The sequence below is a fragment of the Pipistrellus hanaki genome, assembly GCF_964339955.1.
Source record: "Pipistrellus hanaki genome assembly, chromosome: 5".
In the NCBI taxonomy this organism is placed as follows: Eukaryota; Metazoa; Chordata; class Mammalia; order Chiroptera; family Vespertilionidae; genus Pipistrellus; species Pipistrellus hanaki.
The window spans coordinates 31,796,002-31,811,874 of NC_140507.1; the positions used below are offsets into that span (position 1 = coordinate 31,796,002).

At 39.7% G+C, this 15,873-nt stretch overlaps 3 protein-coding genes across 5 annotated transcripts in view; 1 reads left to right on the forward strand and 2 right to left on the reverse strand.

The window, feature by feature from the left end:
• RAD50 (RAD50 double strand break repair protein) overlaps positions 1-15,873 on the reverse strand; it is a 103,355-nt gene that overhangs the window by 63,485 nt on the left and 23,997 nt on the right. The gene's annotated exons all lie outside the window — the stretch shown is intronic.
• Positions 55-14,232, forward strand: IL5 (interleukin 5). Of its 3 annotated transcripts, XM_084886757.1 has the most exons (7): positions 55-181; positions 2,234-2,538; positions 2,621-2,659; positions 11,245-12,228; positions 12,418-12,450; positions 13,209-13,337; positions 13,446-14,232. In XM_084886757.1, the coding sequence occupies exons 4-7, from the start codon at positions 12,085-12,087 to the stop codon at positions 13,542-13,544; spliced, it is 405 nt and encodes a 134-aa protein (XP_084742883.1). In that variant the 5' UTR covers positions 55-181; positions 2,234-2,538; positions 2,621-2,659; positions 11,245-12,084; the 3' UTR covers positions 13,545-14,232. The 3 variants fall into 3 exon arrangements, with proteins under 3 accessions (XP_084742883.1, XP_084742885.1, XP_084742884.1); XM_084886759.1 differs by lacking the exons at positions 2,234-2,538; positions 2,621-2,659 and having other exon boundaries at positions 92-177; positions 12,061-12,228; XM_084886758.1 differs by lacking the exons at positions 2,234-2,538; positions 2,621-2,659 and having other exon boundaries at positions 137-181; positions 11,304-12,228.
• The window catches only part of LOC311623967 (uncharacterized protein), a 121,393-nt gene continuing 113,281 nt past the window's right edge, over positions 7,762-15,873 (reverse strand). The window contains exons 4-5 of the mRNA XM_084886681.1: positions 11,316-11,365; positions 7,762-8,155 (exon numbers count right to left, since the gene is read on the reverse strand). Coding sequence (XP_084742807.1) covers positions 7,957-8,155; positions 11,316-11,365 — 249 coding nt within the window. The 3' untranslated portion in view covers positions 7,762-7,956. The remainder of the gene's footprint in view (positions 8,156-11,315; positions 11,366-15,873) is intronic.

Here is a 15,873-nt window from a genome sequence, read left to right on the forward strand (position 1 = left end):
TGTTTCCGGCGGCGGCAGTTCCGGCTTCCGGATCCCCGCTGGCGGTCCGGGCCGAATGGAGAGGCACTAACTCTAAAGGGAGACGAAAACTTGCAACGGATCACGGTTCTCAAAGTGTGGTCCCTGGAATGGAGGAGACGTGAAAACTGTTTTTCTATCCCTCGCCGGTTTGGCTCAGTAGGTAGGGCATCAGTGCGATTCCTGTCGAGAGCACATGCGGGGGTTGATCTACACTGGAGGCCGTGGAGGAGGCAGGCGATCAATAATTCATCAATTCTCACACACACACACACACACACACACACACACACAAAACACCACTATTTCAATAAAAGTAGATGTTATTTACCTTTTCTACTCTCATTCGCTCACTAATGTAGTGTTTTCCAGTGATTCATCTGGCGTGTGGGGGACCCCGTCGCCATAGTAACTCACTAGTGATCATAGGGTATATAAATGGCGAATCACTATGTTGGACACCTCAAACCAGTATAATACTGTATACCAACTATATTTTAATAAAAATAAAATCTTGAAGCTCTTTGGGGTCCTCGGTAATTTTTAAGGGTGTAGAAAGGTGTTTAAGACTAAAAGTAAAATGATCCGGCATATGATGTGAAGGAAATCCACTCGTAAGTATTGACGCAAGATAGGAATTGACACCTTTCAAAAGAAGTTTCAGTTATGCAAGATGAATAATAAGAGATCTATATACCGTAGTGCTTACAGTTAATACTAGATTGTATAATGGCAATTTTACTAACAGGGTAGATCTTAAATGTTCTTACAAAAAAATAGAGAAGGTGGGAGGAAACTTGAAGGTGAGAGGTATGCTAGTGGTGTTGACGGAGTAGGCTTACCCCCAGAGTCATCACATTGTATACATGAAGTATGTACAACTTTTATATTTCAAAAAGTTTAAATTAAAATAAGGGAGACAGAAATTACCTTTCTCAAAAAATAAGAAAATTGTGACCCTGGTCTGGTAGCTCAGTTGGTTAGAATATTGTCCCTATATGCTAAGGTTGCTGGTCAGGGTACATATAAGAAACAACCAATGAATGCATAAATAAGTTGAACAAGTTGATATTTCTCTCTCTTTGTCTTTCTTTCTAAAAATCAAATTTAAAAATGAGAATATTGTTTTTTGGAAACCAACTTAAGAGAGGAATATGATATGCAAGGATGTATAGACAAAATTGCAAAAACAATAATGGAAGACATTAAAATAAAAATAAAAACTTTGGACTACTGAGATAGAAAAACATAGGAAATACCCTCCAATCACCTACTCCCAAGACAATCGCTTATAGAACTTAATACATAAACTAAAAAATACATCAAAGGTGCAGGTGGGGAAGGCCAGTAAATAGTGTCTTGAAGCACCAAGTGCTAAAACATGAAAGTGTCAGTTATTACAGTACATTTTTTAAATTACCAACGGAACAAAACATTGAAATTATGTATGCCTTATGTATATAATAATGCCTTATCAAATGTGATAAAACAATGACACTAGATTAAAGCCTTTTTTTATTTTAAAAAAAGTTTTTACTTTTTAATTTTTTCTTTTTACTCACTACCTAAAAATTACTAAGAGACGCTAAAGTAATGAATGTTTAGCACCTCTGTTTGTCTCATTGGAGCTTTCTTAAAGTTTCTATAGAAAACTATTCAAAGTGGACCTCACTGTTGAGTTCATTATTTACATACCTATGTTCTGGGGTTGATTGAAAGGAGATTTTATGGTAGGACTCCAAACATGTACCGATAAACAGTGAAGAACTAGGAAGTCTGGTTTAATCTCTTGCCTGGTATTAATGAAAGCTCGTTTTTAAAAAATCAGGTTTACTGAAGCATAACTTGCATACAGTAAAATTCACTCTTTCCAGCATATGGTTCCATGAGTTTTGACAAATGTAAACAGATGTGTAACCACCAAAACCACTTTTCTTCCTCCCGCCAGCTCCCCACCAATTTTCAGGGGTGGGAACCTTCTTTTCTGCCAATGGCCATTTGGATGTTTATAACATTATTTGAGGGCCATACAAAATTACAAAATTATGAATTAGCCTGCTATATTTGGTCAAACATTTAATTAACTTACCCCTAATGCCTTAGCAGGGCCAGACCAAATAATTTTGAGGGCCTTATATGGCCCTCCCTATCCTTTTTTTTTTTTTTTTTTTTAACTTTTAAAAAAATATTTTATTGATTTTTTTTTTTTTTACAGAGAGGAAGAGAGAAGGATAGAGAGTTAGAAACATTGATCAACTGCTTCTTGCACACTCCCTACTGGGGATGTGCCTGCAAACTAGATACATGCCCTTGACCGGAATCAAACCTGGGACCCTTGAGTCTGCAGGCTGACACTCTATCCCAGGTGTAGGCAACCTCCAGAGCCGCATGCGGCTCTTTTGAAGCTTTACTGCGGCTCCGACAACTTGCAAGCCTGTGTGAAAATGAAGGTAACGTCTTACAGCCCTGATGTGCTGACACTGTGCACTGAGGTTCAGGAGCAAAAATCCCATTAACCAGGTAAATTAAATATTTTAATTAGCTATTAATTTGCAAAAATATATTTTACATTGTTAAGTGAAAAAGTCCTTTTTTTCTTCAGATTGACAGCTAACTGCACGATCCGGTATATAGCATTAAGGTAAGGAACAATATATGCAGTGTTATATTTGTTTTAAATGTCGCAATGGTTTTGCGGCTCCCAGGTTTTTTTTCCTTCGGAAACGGGTCCAAGTGGCTCTTTATGTCTTAAAGGTTGCAGACCCCTGCTCTATCCACTGAGCCAAACCGGTTAGGGTCCTCTCCATCCTTGAAGATAAATACTTGGATGCCAGTAAGAAGCAAAAAACAAATCTATATTTTACTTACCACTCTTAAGTTTTAGTTTGACGAAGAGCTAGATATTTCTGAAAACAATAAAAGAAAAATCCAGAAATGTAATTACCCTCACTTTTAAAGTAGAATTTTATACTCCAAGTATTTCTCTCTCTTTGCCTTTCTTTCTAAAAAAGGATGAAATTAGCCATGACTGGGACAACCAGACATTGTCTCCTCCTGAAATCTTAACATGAAGTATCCAACATCACATCGTATGCAGGTTTTTTTTAAAGGTTAAACTTTAATCACACCTTTAAATTTAACTTCTAGTTCATATGAATTAGGGAGTAAGCTAATAACACATAAGGATGTAAAAGGTAAATCTGGATATTCTGCAAAACACTAGCTCTGGTTCTCTTTGTCATTAAAACAAGGAGCTTTTAAAAGGCTTTTTTTTTTTTTTTTTTTTTTAAAGGACCGTTGCAAATGGAAAGACTTGAGTTGCATGTTACCCATATTCAGCACATGGTCCTGGAGTTGATCCTGATCTGGACATAGAGATATGAAGGGAATTTGGAGGACACATGGGGAAACTTTTTCTGAATGTATATTGCAAATTAAATGCTAAAAAGAATGATTAATTTCATTATATTAGTCGTGATAATATTCTGCTAAGTATATGATCATTTTTGAGGTACATATGGAAGTGTTAATGAGCGTGTCATACTTTCTGTTATTTAAAATACTTCAGAAAAAAAGTTATGAGTTAAAGGGGGAAAAAATGGATATGAGAAGGTAAATTCCATCACAAAAATTTTCAACTTTGTAACAATAGGAACTCTAAAACTAAGGTAACTCTAAGAGGAAGGTGGGAAAGATTTGCAATAAAAATGATTAATCCTTAAAATAAAAATAACTAAAAAGGCAAATCAATTAAGTTCCCAGTTCTCAGTAAACTACTATTGAAAAATGTTTGGTTTCACTTACATCATATTCAATGAAATGGAAATTAAACTACCATGAGATATTATCTTATACTGACTAGCGAATCTTTTGATCCTTATAGTACTTTCTCATATAAATTATTTTTCTAGCGTTGGTACATCAGCTTTATTTTTACTAGTATTTTATCAGTCTATTTTTTTATCTCTTGACTTTCAACCTTTTAAAAAATATTTTTTATTGATTTCAGAGAGGAAGGAAGACGGAGAGAAAGATAGAAACATCAATGATGAGAGAGAATCGCTGATCAGCTGCCTCCTACATGCCCCACATAGGGGATTGAGCCTGAAACCTGGCTATTTGCCCCTCCTAGTTCATAGGTTGATGCTCAACCACTGAGCAACACTGGCCTGGCATGATTTTCAACCTTTCATTTTTTTTAAGTTATTATTGTTTTTAATATATTTTATTGATTTTGTACAGAAAGGAAGGGAGAGAGATAGAGAGTTAGAAACATCAATGAGAGAGAGTCATCGATCAGCTGCCTCTTGCACACCCCCTACTGGGGATATGCCCGCAACCAAGGTGCATGCCCTTGACCGGAATCGAACCCGGGACCCTTCAGTCCCCAAGCCGATGCTCTATCCATTGAGCCAAACCGGTTTCGGCTCAACCTTTTATTTTTTTAAAATATATTTTATTGGGGAGAATCCAAGATGGCTGCTCGGGTAGGCAACTAGCCGCAGCCGCACACAACAATTTTAATAAAATACAACTAAAATATAAAATGGACATTACCCAGAACTACAGGAAAGTCGACTGACTGGAAATCCTACAACAAGAAGCAAGGAGAAAACCAGAAGGAAGCACGGAGGAGCTGTAAAAGCCCAAGGTACGGAGACACGCGGCGCGCGCGGAGAGGACGGAGCCGGAGAGGAGGGAGGCCGAGTGCCTGGCGGGCGTTCCCTAGCGGAAAGGAGATAAAACTCCGACTGTGCTGGGCCCCTGACTGCTCTGAACCCCAGTTCTGGGCCAGACCCCGGGGACCCAGGCTCAGCCATAGGGAGCTGGGCTGTAAGTCGGAACCCCGGGGTAGCGGCGAAAGGAGGTCCCGGAGGCGCGCACACAGCGCCCAGAGAAGGGACGGCCGGCTGTGCCGCGGGATTGCCCTGACGGGAAGGAGACTGGGGCTCCAGACTGCTGTGAACGCCACCTCCAACTCCACTTCCAACTGAACTAAACCCCAATACCGGGCTCATTGTGGGAGAGCATAGACTGTTTGGCAGCAGGCGAAAATCGAGGGCACCTTTCTCTCAGAGGCGCCGGCAGCGAGCACTGAAGGACCCGCATAGGGCGGGGCTGACGGAAGCCAAAGCTGCAGGCTCCACCCTGAAACCCCGTCCCATCTGTAACTGCGAAATGCGACAACAAAATAGATCACAAACGAAAGAAATGGAGGACAAAAAGCGTCTGGATATAGAGTTCAAATCTACGCTTATAAGGTTTTTCAAGAATTTCCTAGAAAAGATGGATAAGGCCTATGAGGATATGAAAAGAGATCAACTAGAATTAATAAGGAGTCAACAAGAAATGATAAGGGATCAACAAGAAATAAAGAATACATTGTCTGAAATAAAAAATATTCTACAGAGTCCTAAAAACAGAAGGGAAGATCGCAAGAATCAAGTCAAAGATTTGGAACATAAAGAGCCAGAAGACACTCCTCCACAGAAGCTAGAAGGCAAGAGAATCCAGAAAATTGAAGATAATGTAAGAAACCTCTGGGACAACTTCAAGCGAACCAACATCAGAATTATGGGGGTTCCAGAAGATGAGAGAGAGCAAGATATCGAAAACATACTGAAAGAAATAGTGACAGAAAACTTCCCCCACCTGGTGAAAGAATTTGACTTACAAGTCCAGGAAGCGCACAGAACTCCAAACAAAAGGAATCCAAAGAGGACCACACCGAGACACATCATTATTAAAATTCCAAGAGCAAAAGATAAAGAGAGAATATTAAAAGAAGCAAGAGCAAAGAAGGTAGTAACTTATAAAGGAGCACCTATACGATTGTCAGCTGACTTCTCAACAGAAACCATGCAGGCCAGAAGGGAATGGCAAGAAATATTCAAGGTGATGAATAGCAAGAACCTACAGCCAAAAATAAGCTACCCAGCAAAGCTATCACTCAGAATCGAAGGCCAGATAAAGAGCTTCACTAATAAAAAAAAGCTAAAGGAGTTCATCACCACCAAACCAGAATTATATGAATTGCTGAAGGGGGTTCTTTCAGAAGAGAAAGTAAACAAAGATAAAAATTATGAACAACAAATACGTAATTATCAACAAGTGAATCTAAAAACCAAGGAAATTAAAAAAATCTGATGAACAATATTAACTGTTGAATATAATAGAATCAGAGGTATGGAAGGGGAGTGAACTGACGATTCTTGGGGAAAAGGGGAGAGGGGGGCGTGGGAAAAGACTGAACATAAACTGTGCACCTATGGATGAGGACAATGGGGAGAGGGGAAAGGGCAGAGGGTGGGGTGGGAACCTGGTGGAGGAGAGCAATGGTGGGGGGGGGGGGGAAGGAACATTTGTAATAATATGAAAAATAAAAACTTATTAAAAAAAATTAGACTACATCAAAAAAAATAAATAAATAAATAAATAAATAAAATATATTTTATTAACTTTTTATAGAGAGGAAGGGACAGGGATAGAGAGAAACATCCATGAGAGAGAAACATCCATCAACTGCCTCCTGCACACCCCCTACTGGGGATGTGCCCTAAACCAGAATTGAACCTGGGACCCTTCAGTCCGGAGGCCTATGCTCTATCCACTGAGCCAAACCGGTTAGGGTGATTTTCAACCTTTTAATGTCATTTTTCATGAAGTGTATCTGTTGAAAATAGCTGAAATTATTTTTAATATAATTTTATAGTATCTTCCTTTCAATAGGTGAGTTTAATCTATTTTTCAATTACTGTTGTTCCTGATAAATTTGGATATATTTCTCATATCTTTTTCTGTGCTTTTTCTTTACTTCTTTTTCTCCTTTCCTAGTTTCTGGATTGATTAAGCTTCCTTTATTCCCATGTTTTAGTCCATTGGTTTGGGACTTACACATTCAATATCTGTTATTTTAGTGGTCACTCTTAAAAATTTACATGCCTATTTTGAAGTCCAAAGTTAGTATCTTTAGCATTCTCCCAAACAATACAAGATCATAAAATGCACCATTTCTGATCACTCTATCTCCTACATGATCATTGTTTAGTGTCTGTTCCTCATTGTCTTGAAACCCCATAAATAAATTGTTCTTAACCAGCATTATTTATTTAGGTTTACCAACATATTTGTCAATCTCTGATTATCACCACTTCTGGCACCATACCTTCCTTTTAGGTTCATTTCACTCATTCCATTAGCAAAATCATTAAACACTAAAGAGGCTCCAGGGAAATAAATCTATCCCACAGTGCTGATATCAGGATTAAACAAAGTTATTTTTTGAACGTGCTTTATATGTTGTGAAACACTATAAAAATATAAGAGATTTATTTTTTGTGCATTGAATATTTTCAGAGGGGTGATCTTATAAAATGTAATAAAAGCTAAAAAAAAATTATCACACAATTTCCCTAACATAAGGAGATATTTTAGAAATGATACAATGAACTTTTAAAAAATATATATTTTATTGAATTTTTACAGAGAGGAAGAGAGAGGGATAGAGAGTTAGAAACATCGATGAGAGAGAATCATCGATCAGCTTCCTCCTGCACACCCCCCACTGGGGATGTGCCCGCAACCAAGGTACACGCCCTTGACCAGAATCGAACCTGGGACCATTCAGTCCGCAGGCCGATGCTCTATTCACTGAGCCAAACCAGTTTTGACTACAATGAACTTTTTAAAAAGTATTTTATTTTATTTTTACTTTATTTTATTTTATTTTATTTTATTTTCAGCTAAGACAGGAGATGATTTATTGTGCACGTTACATTCAGCCACAACTGAGAACAGAACTAGTCCAGAATGTCACGGGTCCAGGGCAAAGATCCAAAAGAGACTGTTTTTGAAAGAGCAGGATGGGTCTCTCAAAAGGCGGCTGCACATTCAGATGGCCCGTATGCATGTTCCAGGTCCCACGGAGACGTTCTAGAGTCAGCAGGCAGGCAGCCCGACAGCTTGGACCGGCCCCCCGCCTCTGGCTTCCCCGGTGCACAGCTTGCGATTTGCTTGGACCTCTGCCTCATCTTTCTTCTTTTGCGCTTCAGCCTGCGCTTTCGCTTCTTCCTCCACTTGGCTCTCATGGCGCAGCGGTTTCTTAGAAGAGGGCGCTAAGGCCGAGAGCTGGAAAGTACTTTATAAGTTGCGAAACACAGTTAAAATATAAGAGATTTATTTTTTGTGCATTGAATATTTTCAGAGGGGTGATCTGGTAAAATGTAACAAGAGCTAAATTATTGCACACGTTCCTTAGCATAAAGAAATATTTAGAAATTATACAGTATTTTAAAAATGATAAAGTTATGGAATGCTGGAAACAACCCAAATGGTGAAGTAAATTATGATACATCACTCTAATCTAATACCAGGTAACCTTGAGAATAAACAAATAGGTACATGAAGAATTAAGCAAAAAGATAATTAAGCAAAAAGATTGCATATATTCATTGGTTTACAACTCTGTAAAGCTATCTATGTGTTAGTAAAGATTGGAAGAAGTAATAAAAAAATTTAAAAAAATAAAAAAAACCACTGATAGTTGCGAGGCCAAAAGGAAGAAGTTCTGTTATTTTCCTATAGTGTTATTTACTCAATAAAAATTTATTTTAAACATATGCTTGAGGAATGAAAAGATGGGGGTTAGATTAAGATAAAAAGAAGAAAGAGATACTATCATTTTACATTTAGTCACCAAGAAAATTTTGTGGCATCATGCCCAGTAGATTGATTAAAATCAGTTCATAGAAAAGTCACTTGACCTTAAGTGACTACACAGTTAGTAAAAACCACAGGTATCAATTTTTAAAAATGAGTTGCCAATTTGGAAGGTTTTAGGGCAAAAGGATGAATGTTACTCATACCTTTTCAACATCTTTTTTTCTAAATGATGTAATTACTTATAATTCTTAATTCTGCATACTGGTTGTTAATTTCTTTCTGTTCTCAAATAATGTGGATTTTTAAAAATGCCATGGTAGTTCATATTGGCTTGGTCTCTAGCTTAACCTTAAAGTTTTGCTCTATCTTTTCATTAGGAGACCCTCGACTCCTTGAATTTCTACAGTATTCATATTAATTTGTTCAACAAATACAACCAAGTACCTGCTTATTCATTCAGTTATTTATTCAACAAGCATTAATTGAGTGCCTACAATAGGCTGGCCCTTGGGAATGAAGAGATCAATCAAATAAAATCCTTATTCTTAAGGAGCTCACAGTCTAGTGGTGAAGGCAAAGGTCCCAAGTCTATGACATTTATGGGATACAAAGTCTCTTTCATAATAATAATTTAAAAAATTATTATTTTTTCAATGTGCAATGTTATTTTTTTTAATCTTCACCCAAAGACATGATTATTGATGAGAGAGAGAGAGAGAGAGAGAGAGAGAGAGAAACATTGATGTGAGGGAGAAACATTGATGGGTTGCCTTTTGTTCATGTCCTGATTGACTCTCCCCATCCCTGCCACCTCTATAAAAATCAGTGGAGCCCTACTGGCATGGCTCAGTGGTTGAGCATCGACCTATGAATCAGGAGGTCAGGGTTCAATTCCTGGTCAGGACACATGCCCGGGTTGCAGGCTTAATCCATGGTGTGAGCGTGCAGGAAGCAGCGGGTCAATGATTCTCTCTCATCATTAATGTTTCTCTCTCTCCCTCTCATTTAATCTCTGAAATCAATAAAAATATATTTTTAAAAATCAATGGAAAATATTCTTGGATGAGGATTAACAAAATAACAACAACAACTAGCCCTCCATTAGGGATCCACAACTATACTGTAAATCAGAGGCTGCAAAATGGCGCACTTAATGGTTTTTGAAAATATGACTTGCCAACATTTAAAAATCAGGAGATTATACGTATGATAAAGATTTCTGGCTTTGTTTGAAAAAGTTGATGATCAGCCGGGACCGGTTTGGCTCAGTGGATAGAGCGTCGGCCTGCGGACTGAAAGGTCCTGGGTTCGATTTCAGTCAAGGGCATGTACCTTGGTTGCGGGCACATCCCCAGTAGGGGGTGTGCAGAAGGCAGCTGATCAATGATTCTCTCTCATCAATGTTTCTAACTCTCTATCCCTCTCTCTTCCTCTCTGTGAAAAATCAATAAAATATATTAAAGAAAAGAAAAAGTTGATGATCTGGCAACATAAGGCCATGGGTGTCACGTGGCAACAATCAGCTGGGGCTGTGTAGCACCTGCCACCTGTAGACAGGTCATACCTGCTGCAGTTTACAGGCCTTCCAAGTGTTCAAATCACCTGTATCTAACCAAGAGTCCCAAACTTCAGCACAAACAAAACCAGACATGCTACAGAAAGGTGCCCCTGATGTCTGATACCACTTTTATTTTTTATTTTTTTAAATATATTTTATTGATTTTTTACAGAGAGGAAGGGAGAAGAATAGAGAGTTAGAAACATCGATGAGAGAGAGACATCTATCATCTGCCTCTTGCACACCCTCTACTGGGGATGTGCCCGCAACCAAGGTACATGCCCTTGACCGGAATCGAACCCAGGACCTTTTCAGTCTGCACGCCGAAGTTCTATCCATTGAGCCAAACCTGTTTCGGCGTCTGACACCACTTTTAACCTACCTGGGCAGAGCTCTAGTTATATGCATGTAAAAGGCATGTCTTCCCCATAGCTGCCTCTGTTTCTCCCACAGAACTCTATCCAGCTTTGGGAAAGGGTTCTACGTAGCCGTTTGTGTTTGGTACCATCTGCCCTAGATGCTCAAGATCCTTCTAAAGTCAGGCTTCCAGGCACCAACCCAGGCCCACTCTGGAACCCTGACTGAAAACCTCCATGGAAGGTTTACAGCTCCACTATGTGTGCTCAGGCCTGGGAGCAGGAAGTGTGTGGTTGAGTAGTTAGGCCTCATTAGCTCCCTTCTGGGATTACAGGTCTAAGCCTGAGAGTCCTCTGATCAGACCTGGCCCACCCAGGGTGCGAAAGGACATCCCCACCCTGTTGGACATGAAGGAGAGGCCATGCCCGTTTATAATGTCGTTGTGATGGGTACTTTACTGGTCAACTTCACAGCATCCATAGCCCTCTGACTACATACCCACGACCCCCAATTTCTTAACACTTATATGAGTGTTAGCAATAGATGATGGGTAACCATTTCACAACCATTTCACCCCACAAAACATTTAGGTGGGAGGAAGCCCACCTCCAATTCCAGAGAGAGACATGTATGTGCTCCTTTGTCATAAGGGGGCTGAGTGCTAGGACTTCTGATTGACCAATCAGAAAAGCACAATATACTTCTCAAGAACGGGACTCACCTGGATCCAGGAGCTCTGACACCGTCTTGGGACCACAGTGGGAGAGCTGTCTGAGAAGGGAATCAAGAAGAGCCACTGAGGCGAGCAAAACATAAAGGTGCCTCCACACTGGACCATTTGGTAATACGAGCTAATAAATTCCCTGTATGGCTTCAACCAGTTTGGGTTTGGGTTTTGGTCACTGGCAGCACAAAGGGTCCTCACCAGCACCCCAGTGAACACAACTTGAGCCAGCTCCGTTTTGATGATCTCTGCCCTAATCACCATCGTCCCACCAGTATTTTCAATTTCGTGTAAGGCAAGTCAATCTAGCAACAACTGTGATAGAATTCAGAAGACCTCAGGGGAAAAGAAAGTTCCCAATATTTGTGTTTTTTAGCCTAAAATTCTATTTTTCTGGCTTACGCCATACTTCTCTTTTTTTTTTCTTTATGAATATCTTTTAAGAGGAAATTCAATCATCTGTGTTTAAGAAATGCAAATGTGGGGCAGTGATGTATCAACCCAGAGATTTCCTTTTGTATTAGAAAATGGAGTTGAAGGGGAAAAAACAGGGATTTTTATTATTAAAAGATAAAAGTAAACTTGTTTTTTTTAAGACACAAGGCATTGGAAACATTTAGTTTCACAGAATGCCATTATTAGAAAGTCTCTATCTGATTGTTGGAAATTATTCATTTCCTCAAAGAGAGAGAATAAATTGGTTGGGGATACAATCTTACACAATTCACTTTCTTCGCCAAAGGCAATAGCTGAGCATTTCAGAGCCATGAGAAGGCTTTTGTTTTTGACTTTTCTGGCTCTTGGAGCTGCCAACACCGGTGCCATTGCCTTAGAAAGCCCCTTGAAGAGGCTGGTGGCAGAGACCTTGACGCTGCTCTCCACTCATCGGACTCTGCTGATCGGCGAAGGGGTAATTTTCTTTTTGAGTCCCATAGCCTTTAGAAGGCATCGATAGTTCTCCGTGCGGTTAATGTTTAAAGATCTGTCCATGAAATTATGAGTGTTAGCAATAGGTGATGGGTAACCATTTCACAATCATTTTATTACGAGATGAATGCTAGAGTGCTTTACAAATGAATATATTTCCTTTCCCTTTCAGAACCTGATGATTCCTACTCCAGGACATAAAAATGTAAGTTAAATTAAGATAGCATGAATAAGTGAATTGCATATTTTAGGCTATAAAACAATAGTTATCATTGGAACTGCTTATATTCTATGTTTTGTTTTTATGCGTGTGATGTGAATGTGTGTACTCATAGATATTAGGAATGACTTTATAACAAGTAGAATCCATTAAACAAGGCCCTTTGGGGAAGTTGTCAGGTAAGAGGTGCCTCCTCATCTCCATTCAACTCTGACTATCTACTGCTTTCCTCACTTTAATGTCTTTTTGAAAGTACTAGCAACTTAGGGTAATACTTTTAGAATCTTCGTCGGTACACATACAATGAATGCTCTATATTAACAGTCATTTCCACATTTTAAAGTGATCATGACATGTAACAGAATTGCATGCATTTGGAGTATGTCATGGTCATACTAAAATGTAAAATATATTATTTCATTAGTCTGAGTAGAACAAAATAACCAGCTAGAAATATGAAAGGAAACTCTGATATGAGGTCAATCATTATCCTTCCTAAACATTGCATTTTTGGTTAAGTACTTTATATCATCTGTAAAACTCCTCGTTAGTTAAGTAAATCTCACCTACTTTTAGAAATTATATTCCAATATGGGTAGGTTCCACCTAGAAAACCAACAAGTGAAAAACTCTTTGGAAAAGGAAACTCATGTAAACACCACAAAACAAAGTCTAGCTTTTTTGGACCAGTGTTTTAGATCTTGATTTGCTTACTTATATTTTTTTAAATCTTCTTCATTTAGTACCAACTGTGTATTGAAGAAGTCTTTCAGGGGATAGACACACTGAGGAATCAAACTGCAGAAGGGAACGCCGTGGAAAAACTGTTCCAAAACTTGTCTTCAATAAAAGACTACATAGATGGCGAAAAAGTAAGTGAAAAACATTTAGTAGAAACTTAAGCCTATTTGTTTGGCTGGGCCTATTTTTACAGGAATTGACAGGTTTCTACAATACCTCTTGTCTGTTCTTTTTCACAGAAAAAGTGTGAAGGGGAACGGTTGAGAGTAAAAAAGTTCCTAGACTACCTGCAAGTATTTCTTGGCGTGATAAACACTGAGTGGACAATGGAAAGTTGAGACTCAACGGGCTTGTGGCAGCGATAAAGGATGTTTTATTGCCATGAGAATGAGGGCCAACCCAGGGCAGGGCCTTCCTCTTCAGTGTAATTAAGCTTCCGAGGCAAAGTAACAAGCATTTCAGACGTACTGCTGCTGCACCACCTCACCGGGGAGGCAGGAAACATCAAAACAAAACAAAATATTCTAGATATATTTCAGATACAGGAATCAGGAAAGTATTCGCCCCAGCCCAAATGGATGTATACTTTTTTTCTTTTATCTTATTTAAATGCGACATTCTGTAAAATGTCTGTTAACTTAATATTATTTATGAAATCACTAAGAATGTGGAAAATTACTATTTATTTCATGTCAGGCTGTGTTCCAATAAAACAAAAATAACAACTCTGGTTCAATTTGTTGCTGGCCTTTGTCTTATTCTTGAAGTGAGCACAGACTGTGTGAGAACAGGCTTTGTGCGGAGGGAGGGCCTGCGTGGGTGCTAAAATGTTAGGTTGTAAAATTTGTGGGGGTGTGCGTGTAATTTATTTATTTATTCTGTAAATTGTGATAAAATAAGGATGTAAAATATTTAAAGCCGAACTCTCTGATCATTAACCCATTAACATGGCTGCTTTGTCTGGATAACATGCTACAGGCCCCCTTAGTTGACCTTCAGAGCCTTTCTAATTGTCTTCCATGAACTTTTCTATGTCCCCAATTATAGTTAGAGTGAACCTACAAATTTTCTCTGCTGAATTCCCTCCCATCAATTTGTTAAAAATGCATCAAGTTTGGGGACATACATATAACATTTCCCTATATAAATACTGGTAGACAAGCAATGTATTGAAAGGTATATATGTTCCATGGATAAATGTTCTGTGCAGAAAACATTCATTGGGGAGACATTTTAAAGGAAGTGCTAGGTCTGATTCTTCCCGGGACACCCCAAGAATTTCCACCCCTGTGTGCCTTTGCCCACACTGACTCAGTACATCAGTCTTACCCCACATAGGGAACATGGAATTATCTCCTAGATGGTAATTCCTCTCCCTGAGCTCTCACCGTCCAGCTCAAATGCTTCCTTCTTGATTCCTTCCCTGCCTAGCCTAGCAGTATTAGTTGCTCCTTTCTCAATGTCCTGCATTACTTTGAACATTTCTCTATCAGAGTTCTTGTTTTTATATTGCAGTGTTCCCAGGTACATCTATACATCTCTGCACATGTATCAGTCTGCATAGTCCAGGCGATGCTGCAGTAACAGATCATCTTTGAATTCTGGGATGTGTCTAAGAAACAAACTTTGGGGACACAACCAAAATTTGTTTCTTAGTCACACAGAGTCTACTGTAGTGTGGTCCTGGGCAACCCTTCAGAGCAGTTGTCCACATTCTGGCTCTGCAATCCAGGATGTTTCCATCTTACGATGCTCAGGCAACCAGAGCAGGTGCCTGTGAAGCAATCTTCCTCCAAACAATTTTTCCCAGAGTCCAGTACAGAAGCCAAAAAATTCCATGGGACTAGCTACCTCGGAACAGAGGAACCAACGCTCAGAGCCTGGATATGGCTCCATTCCCTTCCTTCCTCTCACCACCATGCAAGATTTGCTCCTAGACAAGGTCAGCCCAGGCCCTGGCAAGCAGGCACCAGGCGGAAATGGCTCAGGTGCCTCTGATATCTGAACAAACACTGAGATGGAGCCGTCCGACTTGGCCACTTTCACGCGGGAAGACCCCGGCCCTCACCTCTATTGTATAACCACAAAGCTTCCTGCAGGGCCTGCAGAGAACAACTTCCCCCCGCCCAGTCCAGCTCTGCCTTGCTGACAATCTAGCAGGGTTGGAGTTCAGCGAACACTGCATTCACTTGGTAATCTGCCACGACAAACCCGCAGGCTGGGTGGCTTTGACAGCAGAGCTTTATTTTCTCACGGTTCTAGCAGGGCTGGTTTCCTCTTCACGTTTCTCCGTGGCTGACAGATGGCTGCCTCCTCGTTGTGTCCTCACAGGTTCTTCCCTCTGTGTGTGTGCATCCCTGGGATCTCTCTGTGTGGATTTATCTCCCTTTCTCATAAGGATACCAGTCAGATTGGATAAGGGCCCACCCTAGAGACCACATGGTCGCGTACCTCTTTAAAAGCCCTATTTCCAAACACAGTCAACATGATGAGGTACTGAGGGCTAGGGCTTCAGCACATGAATTTGGGGAGAATACAATTCCATCCATAATATACATCAAAAGGAAGCATTTCCTCAGGCACTTGGGGATGATACAGGTGTCCACCTGCATGAGGAGCAGACAGGTCACATGTCTCCTCTATTTCAGGAACTCACAGAAGTTAGAA

What these genes read in the sequence shown, in the direction of transcription:
- IL5 (XM_084886757.1), top strand. Translation starts at nt 12,085, where the DNA reads ATGAGAAGGCTTTTGTTTTTGACTTTTCTGGCTCTTGGAGCTGCCAAC. An exon ending in CTCTGCTGATCGGCGAAGGG is followed by an intron (nt 12,229 to 12,417) that starts GTAATTTTCTTT and finishes TTTCCCTTTCAG; the next exon opens with AACCTGATGATTCCTACTCC. An exon ending in CTACTCCAGGACATAAAAAT is followed by an intron (nt 12,451 to 13,208) that starts GTAAGTTAAATT and finishes TTCTTCATTTAG; the next exon opens with TACCAACTGTGTATTGAAGA.